General features: G+C 44.7%; 1 protein-coding gene across 1 annotated transcript in view; it reads right to left on the bottom strand.

The window, feature by feature from the left end:
* Window positions 1-10,109: 10,109 nt before the first annotated feature.
* RSPO1 (R-spondin 1) overlaps window positions 10,110-26,256 on the bottom strand; it is a 328,988-nt gene continuing 312,841 nt past the window's right edge. Inside the window, exon 6 of the mRNA XM_075334080.1 lies at window positions 10,110-11,626. Within this exon, the coding sequence (XP_075190195.1) occupies window positions 11,490-11,626 (137 nt within the window). The 3' untranslated portion in view covers window positions 10,110-11,489. The remainder of the gene's footprint in view (window positions 11,627-26,256) is intronic.

Here is a 26,256-nt window from a genome sequence, read left to right as displayed (position 1 = left end):
TGCCGGATGCGGCAAAAATCGTGACTCCGGCGGCCGCACAGGACGCAGAGAGGAACGTTTTTTGCCTGCGGTGCATGGTGCATAATGAAAGTCTATGCGCCCCGGATCTGGTGGCATGCATCAAACGCCGGAAGCATGTACCGGATCCAAGTTTTACTTCTGAGCATGCCCAGAAGTGATAAAAAGTCATTGCTTGTCAGAAAATCAATCACTCACTCACTCTCTCAAACTCTCACTCACTGACTCATTCACTCACTGACTCACTCACTCACTGATTCACTGACTCATTCACTCTCTTTCCTACTCACCGGTCATGGGCGCGGCGCTGTATGGCTGTCACAAAGCTCTGGTGGCTTCTCCTGATTTAAAAATGCCGGCCGCCCATTATTCAATCTCTTATTCCCTGCTTCCTCCGCCCACCAGTGCCTATGATTGGTTGCAGTCAGACACGCCCACACGCTGAGTGACAGCTGTCTCACTGCAACCAATCACAGCCGCCGGTGGGCAGGTCTATATTGTGCATTAAATTAATTAAATAATTAATTTAAAAAAAAACGACGTGCAGTCCCCCCCAATTTTGATACCAGCCAAGATAAAGCCACACGGCTGAAGGCTAGTATTCTCAGGATGGGGATCTCCACGTTATGGGGAGCCACCCAGCCTAACAATATCAGACAGCAGCCGCCCGGATTTGCCACATCCATTAGATGCGACAGTTCTGGGACTCTACCCGGCTCATCCCGATTTGCCCTGGTGCGGTGGCAATCGTGATAATAAGGGGTTAATCATGGCAGGCGTCTATGAGACACCCCAATGATTAACCTGTAAGTGAAAGTAAATAAACACATACACCCAAAAAAAATACTTTATTTGGAATAAAAGACAAAAAAACACCCTCTTTCACCATTTTATTAAAATCACCAAATACCCCTCCAGGTCCGACGTAATCCACAGAGGTCCCACAACGATTTCAGCTCTGCTACATGAAGCTGACAGGAGCGGCAGTAGAACATCGCCGCTCCCAGGAGCTCCACGCAGCAACTGAAGGGAGTCGCGCTGTCAGCGGGGACGTCACTGAGGTAGTGCTGGGGTGTGCGGTGATGATGCGTGCAAGAGTTCCTGCGTGTGCGGTGAAGATGCGTGCAAGAGTGCCTGCATGTGCGGTGATGATGCGTGCGGGAGTGCCGGTGTATGTGCGGTGATGGTGCGTGCGGGAGTGCCGGTGTATGTGCGGTGATGGTGCATGAGGGAGTGCCGGTGTATGTGCAGTGATGGTGCGTGCAAGAGTGCCTGGGTGTGCGGGGATGGTGCGTGTGAGAGTGCCTGGGTGTGCGGTGATGATGCGTGCGAGAGTGCCTGCATGTGCGGTGATGATGGGGGATGTAGTGGCTGCGTGTGCGGTGATGATGCATGCGGTAGTGCCTGCATGTGTGGTGATGATGCGTGCGGGAGTGCCGGTGTGTGTGCGGTGATGATGGGGTCTCTCTCTCAGCATAAAAAAAAAAAAAAAAAAGAAAAAAAACGGATCAATTTTTTTACCGGATCCATCGCATCCGTTTTTACACAATCTGAGCTGGATGCGTTGCATCAGGCATAAACCGGATTGTGGCTGATTGGAAAAAACTGGTGTGTGAACTTAAACTTACTATTAATTGTATAACCTCTTACTGACATGACAAAAAAGTGGTTGGATTTCTCTAAACAGTCGGATTCCACCCAGCAGGCTTTTTTCTCTTTAAATAGATGTTTTCCCACATCACCTATTCTCATCCTGCCTGATGTTTCACAGCCATTTATTGTAGAGGTTGATGCATCTGAGGTGGGGGTTGGGTCCGTCACCTGGTAAATGGCATCTATGTGTTTTTTTCCCAAAAACTTACTTCAGCTGAGATAAACTATGATGCTGGTAATAGAGAACTGTTGGCAATTAAGTTAGCTTTTGAGGAAAGGTGTTATTGGCTGGAGGGGGCAGTTCATCCCATTACTGTGATCACAGACCATAAAACCTGTCATATCTTGAATCTGCCAAACGTCTGAACCCTAGTCAGGCTAGATGGTCTTTATTTTTTTTATCAGGGTTAATTTTGCTGTCACGTACCATCCAGTGATTAAAAAAACAAGGCAGATTAATTATTCCAAAGCTTCCCTGGTGGAAGAGATCATAAGAACCCTATCTCTGTTTTGCAAAATGTAGAAATATATAGTTTTGCACTCAGTAATAGGCAAAGTGCAAATGAAATGGGTGTCCTATTTTGCAAAAGGGGGTGGTTGTCTTGGCTTTGTGCCCAGATCTGGAGTGGAGGTGTTGGAAGCTCAGGGGGACTCCCTGGTCTCCTGACCTTCAGGGAGGTTATTTGTGCCACCTAAGGCTGCTTTCCCACATCATTTTTTTGGCATCAGGCACAATCCAGCGAAAAAACGGATCAGTTGCATCAGTTTTTTCCATCAGTTCCTTCAGTTTTTTGACGGATCTGTTGTGATACTGAGCATGCTCAGTTAAAAAAAACGGATCTGGTGGCCGTGTCCGTTTTTTTGCCGCATTACGTCGGATCCGGCATCCATACACTTCCATTATAAAACACGCCATACGACCAACGCCGGATCTGGTGCAATGCGGTTTTTCGCTGGAGACAAAAAACTTTCCTCTCAGCGTTTCATCCGGCCGCCGGACAAGCAAATTTTGCCAGATCCGGCGAAAGCCAGATGGAACACAATGCCATCCGGCACAATCCTGCACTAATAGAAGTCTATGGGGGAAAAAACGGATCCGGCGGAAACAGGTGCTGGATCCATTTTTTCAGGCATTTGCCGGATTGTGACTGATGGCAAAAAACTGATGTGCAAAAGCAGCCTAATTTGTAGCGTAAAATAATTGGGGAACATCAAAATACTGGTATTTACTGGTCCTCCAGGTAGTAAAGCAATCTTGGATCTTCTTTCTTGTAATTTTTGGAGGCTGAGGAAGCACCAGGATGTGGTTGACTATGTGTTTGCTTGCGCTTGTTACAAGGTGACATATACTCATCCATCTGGATCTCTTCTACCTTTGGCTATCCCTTGTAGACCATGGACACATTTATCTTTCTGGGAGGGGCACTTTAGGTTCAGATGATCTACCAACCAGAACAAATTGCAGCGTTGTAGTGAAACAAGGTCTGCAATTGCCTTGAAAGTGCAGCAACTGGGTATATGCTGAAATATAAAGTATGGCCAGTTATAATGTCACAATGACTGTGGGTTAGTGGGGAACTAGTGCTCCTAAGCTATCCCTTAAGCTAGGGTGCTCAATGCTATCCCTACCTTCAGGGATACTGCTGATGGTGGAGAGGTCTGAGTCTCCTTCCTGGCCCTGCTCCTGACCAGTCATGATCTGATTCCCCCTCCCCCTTCCCGTAGGGAGGGACGAGACAAGAGTGAGATGAAACCCACAGATAAAGACAGACAATGGAAAACCAAAACTCTGTCACACAGCACACACACACGAAGGTTAAGACTATAAGAGATTCAGTAGGAAAAACAAGAGCAGCAAGGAAACTACATAACAACAGGGGTAAACTCTACAACCGCACCAAGCAATAATTACAACTTTCACCAGAAAGTCTGGGACACCACAACTTGTAGACCAGCAAAGACAAACTATAGCTGGCATGGGTGGAAGGATTCAATCAGCATAAATAGGAGGGGAGCAGATATGATAGGCCTCCCCACAACATGTGATCAAAGGAGCAAGCAGACCAGCATAAATTAACTATTGCTAGCCTGCCTATGAATCAGTACACAGCAGGTCGACACCTGAGTCCGTCTGAGTTGATCCCAGACACCAGAGAAAGTATCGGGCAGTGTCAGAATCTGCAATCTGAACAGAGCCAGGCAACCAGCGAAGTTTGTGGAAAACTCCATGTGACAGGTGGGTTCAATAAATGTATTCTTGTGGTGCGTGGATACTTCACATGGTTGCAGGAATCTTTTGATTGTGATAACAAAAATTTCATTTAACGGATAAGTCTTGTTCAAAATATTTTAGGCAAAACCATTTTATAACGTCCAGTGCACAAAAATATTTCTAATTTGTTGTACATATTTATGTAATCTAGATTGCATAATATTTCTTTTCTGTTGTAGACATTTCCTGAAGAGGTGGAAATGTTTACTGATCTACGTGTGGGAGTGACAAATGGTACTTTTGCTTGAAACTATGTAGATGTTTTCGCTGTGAAGACTAAGTAAATCATTCCCATTGGTTTATTTTTTCAGCACAGCATTATGCTGCTTGTAAAATACAAACAATGATGTAAAAACCCCTAATTTCTTAAATATATGTTTAAAAATAAAAATTAACTTTCACAGAAAATGCACACGGATGTTTTATGCCCAGAAGAAGGCTAAATTCAGACCATGTCTAGGGTGGTTGTTAAGTCTTATGATATGTGTGTCAACATGCCCATAGACTTTAAAGGGGCTATTTGGTTTCATTAAAAACCGGGGCCAAGGCTGCTTGCGCAGTAAAATAACAAACCAAGCACTATTTACCTATCGTTGCACATCTCGGCTGCTCTCCAATAGGGTTTGTTGACGAGAACAGTGCTGACGTCCCGTCATTAGCAAGTGACCATAGCAGCCAATTGCTAGGCTCAACTGTTATGCCAAGGTTAACGGCATAAGACTGCTTTTCCAGTCAACGAATATTGTCAGGAAACATCAAGAGGGTAATTTAGTGAAGGCTACTTTAAAAAGGTATATAGATTAAAGCATGTCTGTCAGCATGGAATGACTGTTCAAACCACAGTTGCTCGGTGCATCAAGGCATGGTCAAAGATTTAAGTACACCTTCTTGCCTACTTGTTTTCACATCATCTCAAGCCTCCCCGCTTCTTGTATTGAAAGGGCCAAGATAGATGGAAAACAAGTTGTGGAAGGGTGCACTGAACTATTTGGCTACGCCGTGATGCACTGCGCACCTGTGCTTGGTTTGAACAGTCATTCTTTGCTGAAAGAGTCCTTTTAAAGGGAACCTGTCACCAGATTTTTCCCTATTAAACTAAAAGAATCACCTTCTGCAGCTCCTGGGCTGCATTTTATGAAGGTGCACCTTGGACCTGACTCCCCTTCCAGACCCCAAAAAATAACTTTATAAATTGTGGTTGTTAGGTATGCTAATTACCTTGGTTGGCCAGATGGGCGGGCTCATTTTCTTTTCCTTTATTCACCTCCTGCCGCTGATCGCCGTCCTCCTTCCTTGATTGACTAGATGACACCCTCCGTCATCCTCCTCGTCGCATTTTTAAATTCGCACCTGTGCAGTTAGGTCTTCTTGTTTTATCAATGCTTTGTGAGTTGAGTGCTTTTTAGTCCATACTTTTTCTCCTCTCTTTTGTCATGTCTTGATGGACTAGGACATGCACTCATTGTTATATGGTGACAATTTCTGCTGTGCATTCCAACTTTCTTGTTTAGGTCTTCTCGTGCTGGCGCAGTTCGCTCTGCCATATCGTGGCCAGAGCAGAAAACATAGCTGCCCTAGCTCGCACTGGTGAGCTAAATGTGCAGGCACGAGCATGGTGCTGGTGATGTCGGCGCTGTGCATGACCTCACCAGCGCCATGCTCGTACCCGCCCATAATCTCACGCCTGCACATTTAGCTCACTGGCACGAGCGAGTGCAGCTGTTTTCTGCTCTGCCCGTGATATCAAAAAAGTCTGTGGAGCCTCTGTTAGGAGTCTCAACACAGAAACTAGCCAGATATCCCTCCGGGAAGGACCTAGCCAAGGAGTGGCTCTTTTTAGGAAACCACCATATTAAGTGGCCCTTTTAGTCAATATCCAACTCTTTAACAAGTTTAAAGATATGACAAGGGAAATACCAAGGCCAGGTATCCATCCACAGACAGCTGTTTCGGGGTATTGCCCCTCATCAGTGTGGAGTAGTATTCTGGCCAGGTGGGAGCAATGCCTAGTAGACCAACAAGACAAAACAATCACTGATCTCGGGGAGACCAGCCAGAGAAAACACTGCCGGCAGCCAACGAGGCATCTTTCCCAGGGGGCAATGCACCTAGGATTTCACTGTATTGAGCTCCCTCGTTGGCTGCCGGCAGTGTTTTCACTGGCTGGTCTCCCCGAGATCAGTGATTGTTTTGTCTTGTTGCCCGCGATATGGCAGAGCGAACTGCACCTGCGTGAGCAGACCTAACTGCACAGGTGCGAGATTTGAAAATGCGTTGAGGAGGAGTTTTATAAAGTTATTTTTGGGGTTTGTAAGGGGAGTCAGGGAACAAGGTGCACCTTCATAGAATGAAGTCCAGGAGCTGCAGAAGGTGATTCTTTTAGTTTAATAGGGAACAATCTGGTGACAGGTTCCCTTTAAGGTTTATGCATCTGGATCCTGCATGTCAAACTGAATGAAAATACACAGATGAAGGTATTTTTCAATACAACTGTATTATCACACTGCACTAGGAAGATACTGAAGTTACCAGCAATGTAACTTCAGAGTGCAGTTAGCAGGTGAACCAGTAGAGGGCAGCAGAGTAGTCAACACATCGCGTAGCAGTAGGAGGTCACAGGGATATGAAAATCGTGGTCAGGTGATAGCCAAGGTTCAGAAGCCCAGAAGTCATGGATACAGCCGAAGGGAGAGATGGAGGCTGGAGTCAGGAACGTGGATACAGGTCAGATGCCGGGAAATCCAAGTACAGTCAAGGGAGGAGGACAAACTGGTCAGGATCAGGATAAGACAGACAGGGATGAATAGTAAGGAACCGAGATGGGAGGATGACCAAAGGGAGACACGAGTCAGGCCTAGGTAGCAGGGGGCAGGACAGGTCAAGTAAGCCAGAAACACATGCTGCAGAGCATAGAATATCCCTGGCGCTGAACTGGAGGCGCAGCGCCAAGATATAGCGTCCCGGGAGCTGGAACGAGGCAGGGGGGAATTAACCCCTGACATGACCAGACCGGAGCTAGGGAACCACAGTGGTGGATGCCGGCCTGGATCTTGACATGTATTAGTTTAATGAGTCTACCCTTGTAACCCAACTGATGGTGTATTTTAGATCTAGAAAGTAGAATAGGTGATAGATAGAAGGAAGTAACACATGACTATGGATCAAACTACACAAAGGGTTTGTAGTCTGTAACCATGATGACACATACTATAGATCTGTATAGGAGCTCCAGACGCAAACCATGAATAATATGGGAAGGAGAAGCAAGGGAATACCTTAAAATGTTAGCTGTGTAGTTAGAACACAATTGAACAGATTTATCAAAACTATTGTAGATGAAAGTGAGAGAAGATTTCCATAATAGCCTATTAAAAGCTTCTTTCATTAAAGGGAACTTGTCACCAGGTTTTTCCCTTATGAGCTGTGGCCACCACCAGTGAGCTCTTATATACAGCATTCCAGAATACTGTATATAAATGCTGAAGCCGCTCTGTAGAACATAAAAAACACCTTTATTATACTCCCCTAGGTGTGGTCTGATGGGTGTTGCTGCTCTCGGTCCGGCGCCTCTGATCAACATTCTCCTGCCCAGTCCCATGTACATGACGCATCCTGTATCATCCATAAAGCCTCCATTGTACTTCTACACATGCGGACTTTGATCTGCCCTGCACTAATGCATTGGCATGAGAAAAGATCAAAGACCGCCCGTGCATGCACACTACAGTACTTTGCTCTGGCCTCAGCAGGGCAGATCTAAGTCCGCTTGTGCAGGAGCGCAATAGAGGCCTCTCTGTGAATGTTGCAGGACGCATCATGCACACAGGGCTGGGCAGGATGGTGATCGAACAAAATTGAGGTGGCGCCGGACTGAGACTAGCGACACCCATTGGACCAGACCACCCCCTAAGTGAGAATAATAAAGGGGTTTCTTACATTATACAGAGAGGCCTGGGCTCTTACATACAGTATTCTGGAATGCTGTATATAACATAAGGAACAAACCTGCTGACAGGATCCCTTTAACCAAAAAGCCTTAAAATATGAATATGGTATGCACAGCATGAATGAATAGGAAGAAATCTAAATGTGAATTGCAATTTCATAGTATTAAAATATATTTTCTATAGAAATAAAAATTGCTTCCAAAATGTCTGCATTTATTGATTTTGCCAAATATGTAACCATATTCCAGCCAACTCATGGATACAACTAGAGCAAAAGAGCCTGCTATACCACCCCGTGGCTAAGGTAGACATTTCAGACATTTTTCTATTTGCTGATTGTGCCATGTCCAATCTGATATGGTGGGTTTACCTTGGTGAAGAACATTTGCTCTAAACGACTCCTGATTATTTAGTAGCAGGTAGCTATGTCGGATTACTACAGTTCAGTTACCCATTCCTGACTAAAGGTCGCTTTACACGCTGCGATCTCGCTAGCAAGATTGCTAGCATGCGTACCCGCCCCCATCGTTTGTGCGTCACAGGCAAATCGCTGCCCGTGGCGCACAAAATTGCGCGGACCCGTCATACTACTTAACTGCCTAGCGACATCGCTGTGACCGGCAAACTTCCTCCTTTCTAAGGGGGCGGTTCGTTTAGCATCACAGCGACGTCACTAAGCGGCCACCCAATCGAAGCGGAGGGGCGGAGATGAGCGGGACGTAACATCCCGCCCACCTCCTTCCTTCATCATTGCCGGCGGCCGCAGGTACAGTTAGGTCCAAAAATATTTGGACAGTGACACAAGTTTTGTTATTTTAGCTGTTTACAAAAACATGTTCAGAAATACAATTATATATATAATATGGGCTGAAAGTGCACACTCCCAGCTGCAATATGAGAGTTTTCACATCCAAATCGGAGAAAGGGTTTAGGAATCATAGCTCTGTAATGCATAGCCTCCTCTTTTTAAAGGGACCAAAAGTAATTGGACAAGGGACTCTAAGGGCTGCAATTAACTCTGAAGGTATCTCCCTCGTTAACCTGTAATCAATGAAGTAGTTAAAAGGTCTGGGGTTGATTACAGGTGTGTGGTTTTGCATTTGGAAGCTGTTGCTGTGACCAGACAACATGCGGTCTAAGGAACTCTCAATTGAGGTGAAGCAGAACATCCTGAGGCTGAAAAAAAAGAAAAAATCCATCAGAGAGATAGCAGACATGCTTGGAGAAGCAAAATCAACAGTCGGGTACATTCTGAGAAAAAAGGAATTGACTGGTGAGCTTGGGAACTCAAAAAGGCCTGGGCGTCCACGGATGACAACAGTGGTGGATGATCGCCGCATACTTTCTTTGGTGAAGAAGAACCCGTTCACAACATCAACTGAAGTCCAGAACACTCTCAGTGAAGTAGGTGTATCTGTCTCTAAGTCAACAGTAAAGAGAAGACTCCATGAAAGTAAATACAAAGGGCTCACATCTAGATGCAAACCATTCATCAATTCCAAAAATAGACAGGCCAGAGTTAAATTTGCTGAAAAACACCTCATGAAGCCAGCTCAGTTTTGGAAAAGTATTCTATGGACAGATGAGATAAAGATCAACCTGTACCAGAATGATGGGAAGAAAAAAGTTTGGAGAAGAAAGGGAACGGCACATGATCCAAGGCACACCACATCCTCTGTAAAACATGGTGGAGGCAACGTGATGGCATGGGCATGCATGGCTTTCAATGGCACTGGGTCACTTGTGTTTATTGATGACATAACAGCAGACAGTAGCCGGATGAATTCTGAAGTGTACCGGGATATACTTTCAGCCCAGATTCAGCCAAATGCCGCAAAGTTGATCGGACGGCGCTTCATAGTACAGATGGACAATGACCCCAAGCATACAGCGAAAGCTACCCAGGAGTTCATGAGTGCAAAAAAGTGGAACATTCTGCAATGGCCAAGTCAATCACCAGATCTTAACCCAATTGAGCATGCATTTCACTTGCTCAAATCCAGACTTAAGACGGAAAGACCCACAAACAAGCAAGACCTGAAGGCTGCGGCTGTAAAGGCCTGGCAAAGCATTAAGAAGGAGGAAACCCAGCGTTTGGTGATGTCCATGGGTTCCAGACTTAAGGCAGTGATTGCCTCCAAAGGATTCGCAACAAAATATTGAAAATAAAAATATTTTGTTTGGGTTTGGTTTATTTGTCCAATTACTTTTGACCTCCTAAAATGTGGAGTGTTTGTAAAGAAATGTGTACAATTCCTACAATTTCTATCAGATATATTTGTTCAAACCTTCAAATTAAACATTACAATCTGCACTTGAATTCTGTTGTAGAGGTTTCATTTCAAATCCAATGTGGTGGCATGCAGAGCCCAACTCGCGAAAATTGTGTCACTGTCCAAATATTTCTGGACCTAACTGTAAGTTGAGGTTCATAGTTTCTGCGGTGTCACACATAGCGATGTGTGCTGCGACAGGAACGAGGAACAACATCGTACCTCCTGCAGCAACGGTAATTGGGAATAGGGGAGCTAGTAAACAATAAACGATTTTGCACGTGTTTGCGACGATTTACGATCGCACGTAGGTGTCACATGCAGCGACATGGCTAAAGAGGCCGGATGTGCGTCACGAATTCCGTGACCCCAACGACATTGCTTTAGCGATGTCGCAGCGTGTAAAGCGGCCTTTAGACTCAAGGGTGTAAATAACATTTGAAGACCCCCATAGCTTTCTTTTTAATCATAGATTGTTAAAGTTAGAAGGGACCTCAAAATCTAATTTTATCTTTTTTTGTGCATTTCCCTGGGACTGAAACCCACAACATCTATAATTGCAAGCAACGGGTAAAGCCATCAGCCCAAGGCTCATGTAAGCAGTTATAAAATCATACCCATTGTATGCTGTGTGTGCATTCACTCATACATGACCTTTTTTCTTATGTTATATTTAATTACCTTCTTTTTGTAACAATAAAACACTTACAAATCCATTTGAAAATAAAACTTTTTTAGTTCATTGTCACTGCCTCATACTCATTGGTACATGTCCTTAACATCATTCTTCAGAAGCTTGCGCAGTTCTTTATTTTTCTTGTTTTCTTCTGAAGTAGTTTAATAGCGATGACCACAACCACGGGTCACAAATGTTTAACATATACTCCCCAAAGATTAAGTCATACAAACATCTGAAAACATAGACTTAAAGGGAGGGAGAGCGGGGAACAGTGGGGAATATTCTAGGCGACATGAAAACCCACAGTTCATTAGTGATTCTCAAAACCATTTCCAGCCTTTGTAACTTCTACTGAAGTTAAAATATCTTCAGCGTCCACCTTCAAGGTGTTATCTGGTGACCAGAAAGTCGTTTCTTTCCTGTATTGTTCAACAAATAGCTCTTTACCCCTTTTTTGTACTCTGGAGAAGTCCTGGGTAAAACTGTCCCATCCTAATGGCAGTATAAATTCCATTTTCAAACCATAAGATTTCCATAATCATTTGCCAATTGTGTAGGTGCTTAAGTTGTAGCAGTGCTCCAGTTCAAGAAAGCGTCTTAGATATATAGCAGCATTATTCTCTGGGTGCTGGACCTTATAGTGACAGCTACTTTGCTGGAACAGAAGGAGTGATGGGCATTGACGTTACTTTTTGTTGGTTTCTTTTCTTCTTATTTCCTGTCCCCGTGTTTCTGTTCTTGTTCTTGTTCCCTTTTCCTTTGTTGTTTCTGTTCTTTCCTTCTCCTGCAAAGAATAAACAGTTACGTTAGTGATTATATTTTTATAACAGCTTCACAACTTGATGTACCCTAAGGACCTATTTAGATTGTACGAAAATTGGGAAATTCGTGTTTGTATAAATGCTCTTTCCTGATTGTGGGCCAGTGTAAAAAGGCTGGCAAACACTGGACAAACAAAAAAAAAATGCTAGTTACATGTCAGGCACAGTGATTTTACATCACCCCATGTATACAGGAGTTGTGATGGTGATAACATGATTTGTGTAGTCGACATTTCTAAACAGGAATGTAATAAAATGGCTCCCATCACATTATTCAAACAGTAGCTGTCCTAGTCATATGTCACGACAGGCTGCTGCCTGAAAAAAAATAGCTCCCGACACCTATGTCTAAATGACAGGAGCTAGCATAAGCACATATACTAGCACTGTCAATTGAGAAGAAATATGTCTTCTTCTTGGCTGACTGAGAACGGAGGACTAAGGCTGGAGAAAAAAAATAATTTGTGCTCAGTCAGTCTTGAGAAGAATATTTATTAATTTTCCTATCACACACTTCTTGGCTCAATGGAGGTATATTTGCTTACAATGCTGCTCCTGTCAGTTGAAATACAGGTCTCGCGAGCAGTGTTTCATCAGAGTTCAGCCTGGGCTGACACGTGACTAGGATAGGCTGCCTTTTGAGTTAGATGATTGGTTCCATTTTATTACATTGGAAAACCCCTTGAAATGACTACTGATTGGCTAGAAAGTAGCCATCAGAGAACATTTATCATATAAACCCAGCATTTGGCAGTTAAAATCTATGTAAATAAATGAACCTTATTCGATATTTCAATTGTGAATCTCAAGCACAAGGTGGGAGTCATGATTTTTCCTACCGCTGAATGTCCCAGAAAACCAAAAATACGACGAAAAACAAATATAAGCAGATTAATGAGTGTCTCTGATGAAGTGCCTATAAGTATTGTATTGACTGTATTCAGATTTTATTAAAGACTCCTATTATAATATTTCATTGTTCTTACACGTGACCCGGATTACAATTCTGGATCATTTTAAACACCATAGGCCATGAATGCTCTAAATTCTAGTAACCTAAAGCGTAAACACTGCCATAGGCCTTGCATGGATATTAATGCTTCTTATTACACAAAGCCTTCTGCGTGGTAAATCATATCCCAACCATACCACATTGTTACGGGAAATGTATTCCTTCAGTTCCATAAATGGCAATTGTTCAGGGGCCCCATAAGGGTCTAGTTGCACAACAATTCCTATTATTTATGTCCTGTGTAAGATGATGCAGTTAAAGAGGACCTTTTTATACTTTCCATAAAACAGAACAACCAGATTCTAGCGTCTTTAACACTTTAGTTGCTGGCAGTATTCGCTCATGGTGCAGACGGAGGATGAATTTCTACGGTAATGCTTATTTCACAATACATCATCTGGTTGTAAATCAGAAGATTATCGTTAGTTCTTTTCATACAACTGTTTAGATAGCGGAATAACTATATATACTCACAACTGCATAATGAAAAACACTCAATTAAAATGTAAAGTGAATAACCAAAGCACTATACATGTCCCTTAGCCCTTGCTTCTCCATAATGAGGCAGAAGTGCAACTCTGGAGGCTCGAAAGCTGGATGTCACCGCTACACCAAGAATGCATCCTCAGGCCATATTCACACAGTGAAACCAAGGAAAAAAATTGTGAAAACATACCCTGCTGTAACTAAATAAAAGCATAGTGCATATAAACATAGGGTACTTAGTAAACACTGTTTTTGATCAAAAAAAGGGGAGTGGCCCCCTTGTCAGCGAGCTGGACATTTCATTCTGTGAATCCCCCTGACTGTGTGTGTCCTGTTGGGACCCGGTCGCTCTCAGCCCTTAGCCACATTGAGGCCTATTTTAGACCCATGGTAAGGTTTTAATATTAGAGAGTGTAGGTACTATCCCAACTGGGTACACCTTGGCGTTGGTGGGATAGCTTTATGCTTTTTTTGATCAAAAACAGTGTTTACTAAGTACCCTATGTTTATATGCACTATGCTTTTATTTAGTTACAGCAGGGTATGTTTTCACAATTTTTTTCCTTGGTTTCTCTTTGTCTCATGGCCAGTGTGAACATGGTCTCACAAGTTCCATGTATACCATCTCATACTCCGGCTCACTTTTTTGTTTTTACATATTCACACAGTGCAGCACAGTGCGGTTTCTGAGACACTTATTTAGCTCAAGATAGGATCAGATAGGCTAGGTATTTTTAGATTAGCCATTTGTGATGGCAAAAAAGACATACAAAACTGCACAGTGTGAATATACTCTAATGATATAATATTGGTTATCACCTAGTTTTAAAACTTTAAAGAGCTGAATATATAATTTTACAAGTAAAAGAGATCCTGTCATATCATTATCCCTTCTAAACTGCCCCAATTGCTGTATTGGTTATGTGTCAAGCATCCCTAACATGTATTTCTAAAGTTAAACATCCGGGTGTAAAATGACAAAGCCACATTTAGCATGCATTCAGATGACTTTATAAATCAGTCCGAGATTGGACCACAATGCACAGAGTGGTCACGGCTCTCCCAATCTGAACTTGACAGCTTTATATATTACTATGCACCTGTCATGCTCGGGTCGGGAGACGCGGGGCCAGTTTAAGCATTATGATTCAATCTTGGATTGATTTATACGGTCAACCGAATGCACCCTCAATGTTTTATTACCTCCCCAGTTTCTCGTCATATAGGTGGTGCTGCAGACACTATTCCCCCCCTCCTTATTTTGATTCATGGGCTAAACAGCACCAACATCACAATAATATCCATGGCAATCCCGCCCGCACCAGCTCCCAGTGTATATCCCTAACTTCTGGTTGTCACAGGCTACGTGCATGGTGTAACTACCCAGACCACGCTGCTCCCACCACTGCTATGCACGGTCACTGAATGTGGAGCACCCCACGGGGTCTGGGGGGATACTTGTCGCTGGGCCAGTGAAGGGTCAGAGGATGTCACGGGTGTCTTGCCCAGTTTCGTGACCCCGAGGTGTCCACGGAAGGGATGGATGGGATGGAGAGGATGAGGGTAGTAGTGGATGATGAGGATGATTGTCTCGTGAAGCCACTTGTGGTGTGCGGCCAGGGATTAGCCGTCGCTGTGGATGCTGTCCTCTGGGGCTGATGGTATTGCAGCCGGGATAGTTCTGCTCCCCACAGGTAGAGCGGGCCCCAGGGAGGATGATGGGGGTGGCAGTCTATGGTGGTGTACGCTGGGGTGCAGGGCTGAGGATGCCGACAGTAACTGGAGAACACAGGCCGGTAGTTTCTTTTACCTTTTACTGGTTAGTTGTTATGGTCCGAGTTACAGTGGTCCGGTCAGCCCGGTAGCAGTGGGGAATCTCTCCTTGCCAGGTGGGTTGGAGGTCTCTCTGTATGAGTCGCTGTGGCCTGAAGCAGCACAGCGTCCCTCTTTTTAGATGCCATATGCCTTGCCCCTTGTGGCGGGCAGCATGAGCCTGATGCAGGGCCCGCTTGTATTTCTGTGGCCTCGGGCTCTATGGTGCTACTTTGCCTTGGCAGTCTCTGGTGAGCCAGGAGATGTGGAATCTCCTGCTGTCTGGGTTTTTTTGCTGGGCCGTTAGCACCTGACAGCCGAGAACCCCTGGTTCTAGCTCTCAGTCCTGGAAAGCTTATGCAACAGCTCTCTTACAGCGAGCAGTCTCTTTCCTCGCCTTTCGTGTTCTGAGGTCTCTCTTCCTGTTTCCCTGTCTAACCCCTCCCCAGCCCAGAATGCACAGGGAAGCTCGTCCCAACCAGGACTTGAGCTCCCCCTTCTGGCCTGAGTTAGGAAGTGTTGTGTGTGATTATACCTGACATAGAGGTCTCTCTACTGCTTCCAGGCATAGCATTGCCCCCTGGTGAGGAGAACAACGCCACTGTGGCTCCCATGACCACTGGGGTGCCACACATGTATGAAGCCTGTCACAACCAACAGCTTTAGGAGCATACACTAAAGGGTGCTTTACACGCTGTGACATCACTAGCGATTGCTAGCAATGTCGCGAGCGATAACACCCGCCCCCGTCATTCGTGCTACATTTGGTGATCGCTGCCTTAGCGAACACTATCGCTACGGCAGCGTCACACGCACATACCTTTTCTGCGACGTCGCTGTGACCGCCGAACAATCCCTCCTTCAAGGGGGAGGTGCGTTCGGCGTCATAGCGATGTCACTGTGGCATCACTAAGTGGCCGCCCAATATCAGAGGAGGGGAGGAGAAGAGCGGCCGGAACATGCCGCCCACCTCCTTCCTTCCTCATTGCCGGTGGACGGCAGGTGAGGAGATGTTCGTCGCTCCTGTGGTGTCACACATAGCGATGTGTGATGCCGCAGAAACGAGGAACAACCAGCGGCAAGCCCCAACAACGATCTTTGGTAAAGGAGCGACGTTTCAACGATCCACGATTTTTGACGGTTTTGCGATCGTTGAACGTCGCTCGTTGGTGTTACACGCTGCGATGTCGCTAACGGCGCCGGATGTGCGTCACTAACGACGTGACCCCGACGATATATCGTTAGCGATGTCGCAGCATGTAAAGCACCCTTAATGACAGATGAAGCTGGTGTGTACACCGACTTCAATGTGCTGTCAACCCACAGGTATAGTATATCCACAGACATCAGTGTGATGTTGTGGCTGTGCAGGTAATCAATCAGTATGAGCAGGGCATGAATAGTGTCTGGACAACCATATCTGTAGAGGTATCCAGCACCATCCATGTGATTGGAAAGTGTGGAAGTTAGTAAACATTAAAAGTGGGATTTCTTCATTATAGACAGGGATTTTTAGCTTTAGAAAGATGTTAATAATGCATTCTAATTAAACTATATTTAAATAGGAGCCGTTTATTATGAATAAATGACATGATTGGTTTTCTTTAACAGGGATGTTATTTTCAATTCCTTTTTATTTTACTAAAAAGAATACCACTTTTATTGCCCGTGTATTTTTGTATAAAAATTCTTTTTGCAATTGTGTTTCATGAAACCTTTTCCATGATTTGTGTGATAACAGGATCTATAATGATCATATCTTAATTATCTAGACTCCATTTTAAGTTTGTGTGCACATATACAGTATTTCTTCTCCCTGTGTAATGGATTCTATTGTTTATTGTAGATAAGAGGTTCACGTGCATCTTTTTTATTTAAATTGAAACTAAGGGAAGCTCAGGTATTTGAAACTAAGAAGTGTATGGCCCACCCAGACTCTAAGGGCGTCTTTGCACACTACGACATCGCAGATGCGATGTCGGTGGGGTCAAATCGAAAGTGACGCACATCCGGCGTCACTTGCAATGTCGTAGTGTGTAAATCCTAGATGATACGATGAACGAGCGCAAAAGCGTCGTTATCGTATCATCGGTGCAGGCTCAGACATTTCCATAATGCCGGTGCCGCGACAGGTACGATGTTGTTCCTCGTTCCTGAGGCAGCACACATTGCTGTGTGTGAAGCCGCAGGAGCGAGGAACATCTCCTTACCTGCCGCCGGCCACAATGCGGAAGGAAGGAGGTGGGCGGGATGTTTACATCCTGCTCCTGCTCATCTCCGCCCCTCCGCCGCTATTGGCCACCTGCCATGTGACATCGCTATGGCGCCGCACGACCCGCCCCCTTAGGAAGGAGGCGGGTCGCTGGCCAGAGCGACGGTCGCAGGGCAGATGAGTGCATGTGAAGCAGGCGTAGCGATAATTTTCGCTACGCAAGCTATCACAAGATATCGTACCTGCGACGAGGGCGGGGACTATCGCGTGCGACATCGCAGCATTGGCTTGCGATGTCGCAACGTGCAAAGCCCGTCTTAAAGTTGGGTGCAAAGGATACTAACATTTAGCCAATAGGATAGACTGTACATGTTAATGTCAGCACTATGTAAGAGATAAGCTGAGCCAATTAAGATGCTCCAATGTATGTCCAAAAATACCTATATAACTGCGTGACAATGATGAAACAAAAGCACTTTATTGGAGACAATGAGAGGACTGCCTTGATACATTATGACCTTAATGTGGCTTTCTACATACGTACATTGTGTCTGCTCTTCATTAAATCACAGAGGCTAAAGGGGGCTTTACAGGCAACAATGTCGCTAACGAGGCCGGATGTGCGTCACGAATTCCGTGACCCCAATGACATCTCGTTAGCGATGTCGTTGCGTGTAATGGGGCCTTAAGTGTTATGCGTCCAACACTCAGTGGCGACAACATGTGCATACTATTGTCTAGATCAGTGATGGCGAACCTATGGCACGCGCGCCACACTGGGCACGCAGAGCCCTTTGTGTTGGCACGCGCGCTGTCGCCACACTGAGCCACTTTGTACTGTCGGTGTGGTCGCGCCGACAGTACAAACTGGTGTTGGAGCGGAGGAGACATTTCTCCTGCCTCTGACATGCCTCCTCTCCTGAGCCGCAGGCCTGTTGCCTAGGAGACGGAGGGGCGTCAGTAGGCGGCGCCGAACTGACTGAGGGCAGCGCGCAGCGGAGGAGCAGGGGCTGCAAGGTGAGTTGTTTTTTTTTTATTTTCAAGCTGTGTGCGGCTGTGCCAGGACGGGGGCAAACCCAGAGCACGGGGGCAAACCGACCACGGGGGCAAACCCAGAGCATGAGGGCAAACCGACCACGGGGGCAAACCCAGAGCATGAGGGCAAACCCAGAGCACGGGGGCAAACCCAGAGCACGGGGGCAAACCCAGAGCACGGGGGTAAAACCAGAGCACGGGGCAAACACAGAGCACGGGGGAAAACACAGAGCACGGGGGTAAAACCAGAGCACGAGGGCAAACACAGAGCACGGGGGCAAACACAGAGCACGGGGGCAAACACAGAGCACGGGGGTAAAACCAGAGCACGGGGGTAAAACCAGAGCACGGGGGCAAACACAGAGCACGGGGGTAAACCCAGAGCATGGGGGCAAACCCAGAGCACGGGGGCAAACATGCAGAGCACGGGGGCAAACGTAACATACAGAGCACAGGGGCAAACATACAGAGCACGGGGGCAAACATACAGAGCACGGGGGCAAACATAAAGAGCACGGGGGCAAACATACAGAGCACGGAGGCAAACATACAGAGCACGGGGGCAAACATACAGAGCACGGGGGCAAACATACAGAGTACGAGGGTAAACACAGAGCACGGGGGTAAACACAGAGCACAGGGGCATACAGAGAGTACGGGGGCATACAGAGCACGGGGGCATACATAGCACGGGGCAAACATGGAGAGCACGGGGCAAACATGGAGAGCACGGGGCAAACATGGAGAGCACGGGGCAAACATGGCTGCAAGGATGGGGGAAACATGGCAGCAAGGAGAGAGAGATACGTGCAAAGATGGGGGGAAACATGACTGCAAATATGGGGGGAAACATGACTGCAAAGATGGGGGGAAACATGACTGCAAGGATGGGGGGAAACATGACTGCAAGGATGGGGGGGAAACATGACTGCAAGGATGGGGGGAAACATGCCAGGATGGGGTACATTTAGCAGGAAGGGGAACATGCCAGGATGGGGTATATTTACCAGGATGGGGGATACATTTACCAGGATGGGGGGAAACATGAAAGGATGGGGGTACATGAACATGCCAGGATGAGGAAAATTGCCAGGATGGGGAACATTTAGCAGGAAGGGTGACATTTATCAGGATGGGGTATATTTTTCCAGGATGGGGTACGTTTACCAGGAAAGGGGACATTTACCAGGATAAGGGAACATGCCTGGATGAGGTACATTTACCAGGAATGAGGTACATGCCTGGATGGGGTACATTTACCAGGATGAGGAATAATTACCAGGATGGGGACAAATATACCAGAATGTAAGAAATACATATCAGGATGGGGGACATGTTTACCAGGAAGTGGCCAGGAAGGGGGACATAACTACACAATGAAGGGGAGGGGAGCAACTCATACGTTTTTATGGGTTTTTAGGATGTTTAGACTTTGAAATGTAGATGTGGATTACAGGGTGACATCTGATTGCATTCCATGCTAAAATCCCTTGTGTCTAATATGCTGCAATTTTTTTCCAGAAAGATCAATCCAACTGCTGTGTCTGGAAAGGGCAGGGGCTCAGCTTCAATGTATGATAAGCATGAATGAGCATGATGCCCCCTGCTGAAGAGAAGAGAAGATTGCAAAGGTAAGATTAACATCAATTATTTACATAATAGGATTGGTTGGCACTTCAGAAAAAAAAATGGGTTTAAGGATACAGTTTGGGCACTCGGCCTGCAAAAGGTTCGCCATGACTGGTCTAGATGCTCTACTGTTTCTTGTTGGATGCAGAATGAGTTAACTGAGAATCCAGCAGTAAACTCAGGAGAGATTATAACATATATTCCTTCTTCTGCGCAACTCATTTCGTTGGCTGTCATCGGATTGCTCTCACTCTAGTGCAAAACTATGGGGCAGTGTCCATCTGTGATTGATTTCTCATGCCATAGCGGCAGGTGGAATAAATCGCAGCATGCTACGTTTGGCAGCAATTCTCAGCTCACGCACCCCCATACAAGTCTATGGGAGGGTGTGAAACATCGCACTGCTCTTGCATGTCATCCGACCACAGTGCGATATATACGCAGATACAGGCAGGGGATGAGATGGGGAGAAAGTGTTCCCCCCCCTTTTCTTGCAGCAGTATTGTGATCACAAATTACATCACAGTTGCATGACCCCCGGCTGATGCTCATAGTAGAGGGTCATTAGTATATCGCTTCCGATGCTCTCGCATCGGAAGCTATACGCAAGTGGAACCGTACCCTAGGCACAGCCGCTCAATGATCAGGAACCTGAAAAACTCTGAAACCCTTTAACCCCTACACAGGGATTTGGATTTATTACAGGGTCCAGGAGATTGCTGCCTATGGAAAGGCTGCAGTCCAGAGAGGAATAGTGGCCAGGCAGGGTCAAAACCAGGAGGTACAAAACAAGGAAAAAACAGCAGGCAAGAGATTCATCAGTAAATCAGGCCAAGGTCAAAATGGAAATGTCAGCAAGGTACCAAACAGCAAGCAGGAGAATCACCACTAAATCAGACAGATCAAAACAGTGGACAATTATACAAGGGCAGCAAGGAAGATGAACCAGAGAAGCAACAGTACAGGACTAACATAAGGCCTTATCTGGCAAGGACCATCAAAACGCTGAATGTTAAGAAAAGGTGTGGTGCTCTCCCAACCAATTCAGACAGAAGCACCACAGGTCCCAGCCACACCAACCCTAGTAGATGGGCAGAGCCTGCGCTCTCCAAAGACACTGGCACAGACTTCTCCATCACCAGCACTCCCTATACAGCGGTGTCTGTGACAGAAACCTTAGTCGCAGGAGCAGGCTCTGATGAAGCTGTGACAATTGTTTATAACCACATGAAAGTTTAGCTGAACTTTCTGGCAATAAAAATAGAGTAGCTTAGAAGAACAAACATAAGAGTTATAAACTCTCCAAATGAACTCGATAACACAAAATGTGGATAGAAAACACTAAGGATTGGGCAATACAGTTGCTTAAGGAGCAATATGATTGCTTTGTCAAATAGTGTGTCCACCCATATCCTGTTCACCGCCATTAACTTGAGAACGGCGGCAGCTGTAGGCATAGAAGTGGTGTCTAGGTATAGTAAAGTAGCCATGCGCTACGCAATGAAACCACCTATAGTGTCACCTAGTGGAAGACAACGGAGTTAGCATTTGTATCTCGAAAATGGAACGAGCTAGAGAAAAAGTGAATTACACAGTTGTAGGGCATCATCAATTCAATACGAATCGATACCTTGCATACAGAAATGCTATGATTAGAACATGTAAAACTCACAATGCTGTGGATGTGAAGCGATACCTGATGGAGACCTTCCTACAAGTCATTGGTTTTGATGGCTGCATGGAGTGGCCTCCACACTCACCTGACCTGACTCTGTTGGACTTCTTTCTGTGAGGTCACATCAAACAGCAGGTGTATGTGACCCTCCACCAACATTGCAGGACCTACAACGACGTATCACAGATGCTTGTGCAAACGTGTCACCTACCATATTGCACAACGTGCAGCAAGATACAGTATGCTGTCCAGAGTCCAGATGTGCATTGCAGCTGATGGTGGCCACTTTGAGCAGCAAAGTTAAATGAGCGCCATATGCGTGACCAGCATTCAATGTTTTGGGGAGGGGTCATGGGTTTCATATCATAGCATTTCTGTATGCAAAGGTGTCGATTCGTATTGAATTGATGATGCCCTACAATTTTTAAATTCACTATTTTTCTCTATCTCGTTCTGTTTTCAACATAAAGATGCTAACTCTGTTGTTTTCCACCAGGTGGAGCTATAGGTGGTTTCATTGCATAGTGCATGGATACTTTACTATACCTAGACACCACTTCTATGCCTATAGCTGCCGCCATTCTCAAGTTAATGGCGGTGGACAGGATATGGGTGGACACACTGTATACCCACCAGTGTGCTGTCAGAAACTATTATGAGGACATTGTGGAGGTAGGCTGCCAATAGAAAATAACTGCACAAAGATAGTAAATGGTTGTCACTGTTAGGAGAGGACACTGAGGCTAACAGTATGGTGGGTACATTTTGCCATATTTGCCCTGAATGTTGTATTTTACTAATAGTAATATCTACTAATACAGATGTCTTAAAGGGAATCTGTCACCAGGATTTTGCTCCCCCATCTGAGAGCAGCATAATGTAGTGTCAGACACCCTGATTATAGCGATGTGTCACTTACTGAGCTGTTTGCTCTCATTTGATAAAAGTTTTCTCTGCTGTAAATTTAGCAGGTATACAGAGCTTATGAATATGCTGGATTACCTGGCAGCACACCAAGTCCTGTAATGATAATCTACTGCTGATTAAACATTGATTTTATCAAAACAACACTAAGCAGCTCTGTAAGTGACACACCGCTAGAATCAGGATCTCTGCCCCTACATTATCCTGCTCTCAGATTAGGTGGCAAAAACGTGGTGACAGAGTCCCTTTAATGGGTGATTGCCAGATGTAGGAAAAAATGACGCTCTGGATGGAATAGGGTTCATGTTTTAGCAAATGAAGTTAAGGGCTTGGTCAAAATGAATGGCACTTTCGCTGTTGAGAAATACAGGCAGATAATTAGTCATCAGGGAAGCATCTAATTGGCTCCAAAATTATTCTGCAGCAGGATAACAAACTGAGACATACAGTGAAGGAAATAATTATTTGATCTCTTGTTGATTTTATAAGTTTGCCCATTGACAAAAACATGAACAGTCTATAATTTTAAGGATAGGTTAATTTTAACAGTGAGAGATAGAATATCCAAAATAAAATCCAGCAAATCACATTGAATAAATTATATAAATTTATTTGCATTTTGCAGACAGAAATAAGTATTTGATCCATCTGGCAAACAGACTTAATACTTGGTGGCAAAACCCTTGTTGGCAAGCACAGCAGTCAGACGTTTTTTGTAGTTGATAATGAGGTTTGCGCACGTATCAGGAGGAAATTTTCTCCACTCCTCTTTGCAGATCATCTCAAAATCATTAAGATTTTGAGGCTGTCGCTTGGCAACTCGGAGCTTCAGCTTCATCCATAAGTTTTCTATGGGATTAAGGACTGGAGACTGGTTAGGCCTCTCTATGACTTTCATGTGATTCTTTTTGAGCCACTCCATTGTTGCCTTGGCTGTATGTTTTGGGTCAATGTTGTGCTGGAAGACCCAGCCACAACCCATTTTTAATGTCCTGGTAGAGGGAAGGAGGTTGTCACTTAGGATTTTACGGTACATGGCTCCATCAATTGTAACATTGATGCGGTGAAGTAGTCCTGTGCCCTTAGCAGAAAAACACCCCAAAAACATTATGTTTCCCCCTCCATGCTTGACAGTGGGGACGGTGTTCTTTGGGTCTTAGGCAGCATTTCTCTTCCTCCGAACATGGCAAGATGAGTTAAGTCCAAAGAGCACAATTTTTGACTCATCTGACCACAGCACCTTCTCCCAATCACTCTCAGAATCATCTAGGTGTTCATTGGTAAACTTCAGATGGGCCAGCTGCACATGTGCTTTCTTGAGCAGTGGGACTTTGCGGGTAGGATTACAAGCCGTGACGGCATAATGTGTTACCAATGGATTTCTTGGTGACAGTGGTCCCAGATGCCTTGAGATCATTAACAAGTCCCCCTGTGTAGTTTTAGGCTAATCTCTCACCTTCCTCATGATCCTGGATACCCCACGAGGTGGGATTTTGCATAGTGCCCCAGATCAATGCCGATTGACACTCATTTTGTATTTCTTCCATTTTCTTACTTGTATGCCAACAAGGAGCCCATGCAGTATAATACATAAAAGCTAACAGCAGAATATATGTCAGTAAATGTGATGTACACATTGTCTGCAATGTCGGGTGACATATTTACGCTTTCCTCGTGTATATGATGCTTAAGTTGTTTCCAACTGATGTAGGGGCTAAGAACCTCATTCCAGCAATGTGTGAGACTTGTGAACCCCTGCACACTCTTCTGATTGGCAGCATTCTGTGTACACTGTATATTGATAGAAAGGTACTAATCATTTGTGGCGGCAGGGTGACACAGAGCAGTTGATTATGAGACATTAGGCAGCTAGTCCCATAGTGAAAATCTTTTGCTTATAAAACATTAAAACTACGTCAATGGAAACAGGGTCTCAAACCCTACATTATCCTGCTCTCATATTACATATCAAATCTGCTGACAGATTGCCTTTAAACACATAAGAATGTTTAGCATAGAGCATAATGAAGTAAATCTACAAGTTCAGGCCACATGATGATATTCTGGCAACGAAGATCAGATTTTGCGGGAACGCTTAAATGTCAGTATTTATGTTCTAAATTTTTATTAGTACAATATCTGCATTCCATATAGCGTTTTATGATGTATATATAGAATAATGCATTATCCTAATGAGAACACTTTAGACACATTACACGGTCAAACATTGGCCAGAAACTATTTGTAATCATTCAATTTAAGCTTGCTTTATACAAACACTTTCCAGAAACCACAATACATATCATATAAAACAGAAACCGCTTCTTGTGACACCTTGAATGCATAGTAATGAATAGTTTTGGATTTCGCCAAACTACAGCTGAAAAAATGTGTCAAGGTTATGGTATGCGGAACTATTAAATGACCGTACTATACTAGCAGTGCTACTTAGGAATGGTGCTGCATACACTGTTGTGTGTATTAAGTCAAGTACATCCCAAAATAAGAGGTGCTATTAGACACCAAAGCTGTGGAAAGGTTACTGGTTACTTAGAAAATTGGTGACATTTTCAATACTTATTTCACCCACTTTATACAATAAGTAAATATATTTCTAAATGGGAGATTGCCATGAATTTCTCATAAGATGTCAGTAGTACCAACCTAACCAATCTACACAGGCAAAGAAATCAAACCCTAGATGGCCATATATTAAGTAATGTGTTATAATGAGAAATGACATAAAAATATTGAACACAAGAAGAGAGGTGCAAAAAAACCTTGGAAAATCATGATACCAGATTAAATCTATCAGACATTTCAGAGCAATCCTGCACTTAGTGAAAAATAATATCAGCTGGTTTAACTAATGGCCCATAAAAAAAGTCTCATTATTAAGAAACATCTCATGATGGGCAAAAATAGCGAGCTGTCTCAAGGCCTTCACAACCTTATTATTGCAAGACATACTGATGGCATTGGTGGCAGAAGAATTTCTAAACTACTGAAAATTCCAGTGGGCACTGCTGGGGACATAATCCAGAAGTGAAAAAAACATAATTTCACCATGAATCAGCCAGAGCAGCTGCTCCAAGCTAGCTTTCAAACAGAAGAGTGAAAAGAATTATCAGAAGAGTTGTCTAAGAGCTAAGGATAAGCTGCAAACAGCTACAGAAAGACCTGGAATCAGCAGGTGGAAATGTTTCAAAGAAAACAATAAGTAATACAATGAACCACCATGGCCTGTATGCATGATCATCATGCAAGACTCCATTGCTGAACAAAAACCTGTTCAAGCACGTTCAAAGTTTCCTCAACAACATTTATACAAGCCTGTGAATTACTGGGAAAATATAGTCTGGTTAGATGAGACTCTGGATGCCATGTTTGGAGGCTAAAAGGCATTACATATCACTCCAAAAGCAAAATGCACCATACTAACAATGAAGTTTGGAGGTGGGAATATCATGGTTTGGGGCTGTTTTTCAGCATACAGCACTGACAAGCTTCAATAATTGATGGAAGTATAAATTAACAAATGAAGGAAGGAAGAAAACTGACCGCATACAGCTGCTATGCCGAAAGATTTTTATTCAAACATTTTCTCCATGGGTGCAGATAAAAATGCGGGAGGTGGCTTGGATGCGAGTCCCTCCAGGAGGACGACGGCCGTTTCGTCTGTGAATCAGACTTCTACGGGTCCACCAGTGGACCCGTAGAAGTCTGATTCACAGACGAAACGGCCGTCGTCCTCCTGGAGGGACTCGCATCCAAGCCACCTCCCGCATTTTTATCTGCACCCATGGAG

Source organism: Anomaloglossus baeobatrachus, chromosome 2 (assembly GCF_048569485.1).
Source record: "Anomaloglossus baeobatrachus isolate aAnoBae1 chromosome 2, aAnoBae1.hap1, whole genome shotgun sequence".
Lineage (NCBI taxonomy): Eukaryota > Metazoa > Chordata > Amphibia > Anura > Aromobatidae > Anomaloglossus > Anomaloglossus baeobatrachus.
The sequence above is the reverse complement of the archived record's forward strand: the minus strand, read 5'-3'. Positions and strand labels throughout refer to the sequence as shown.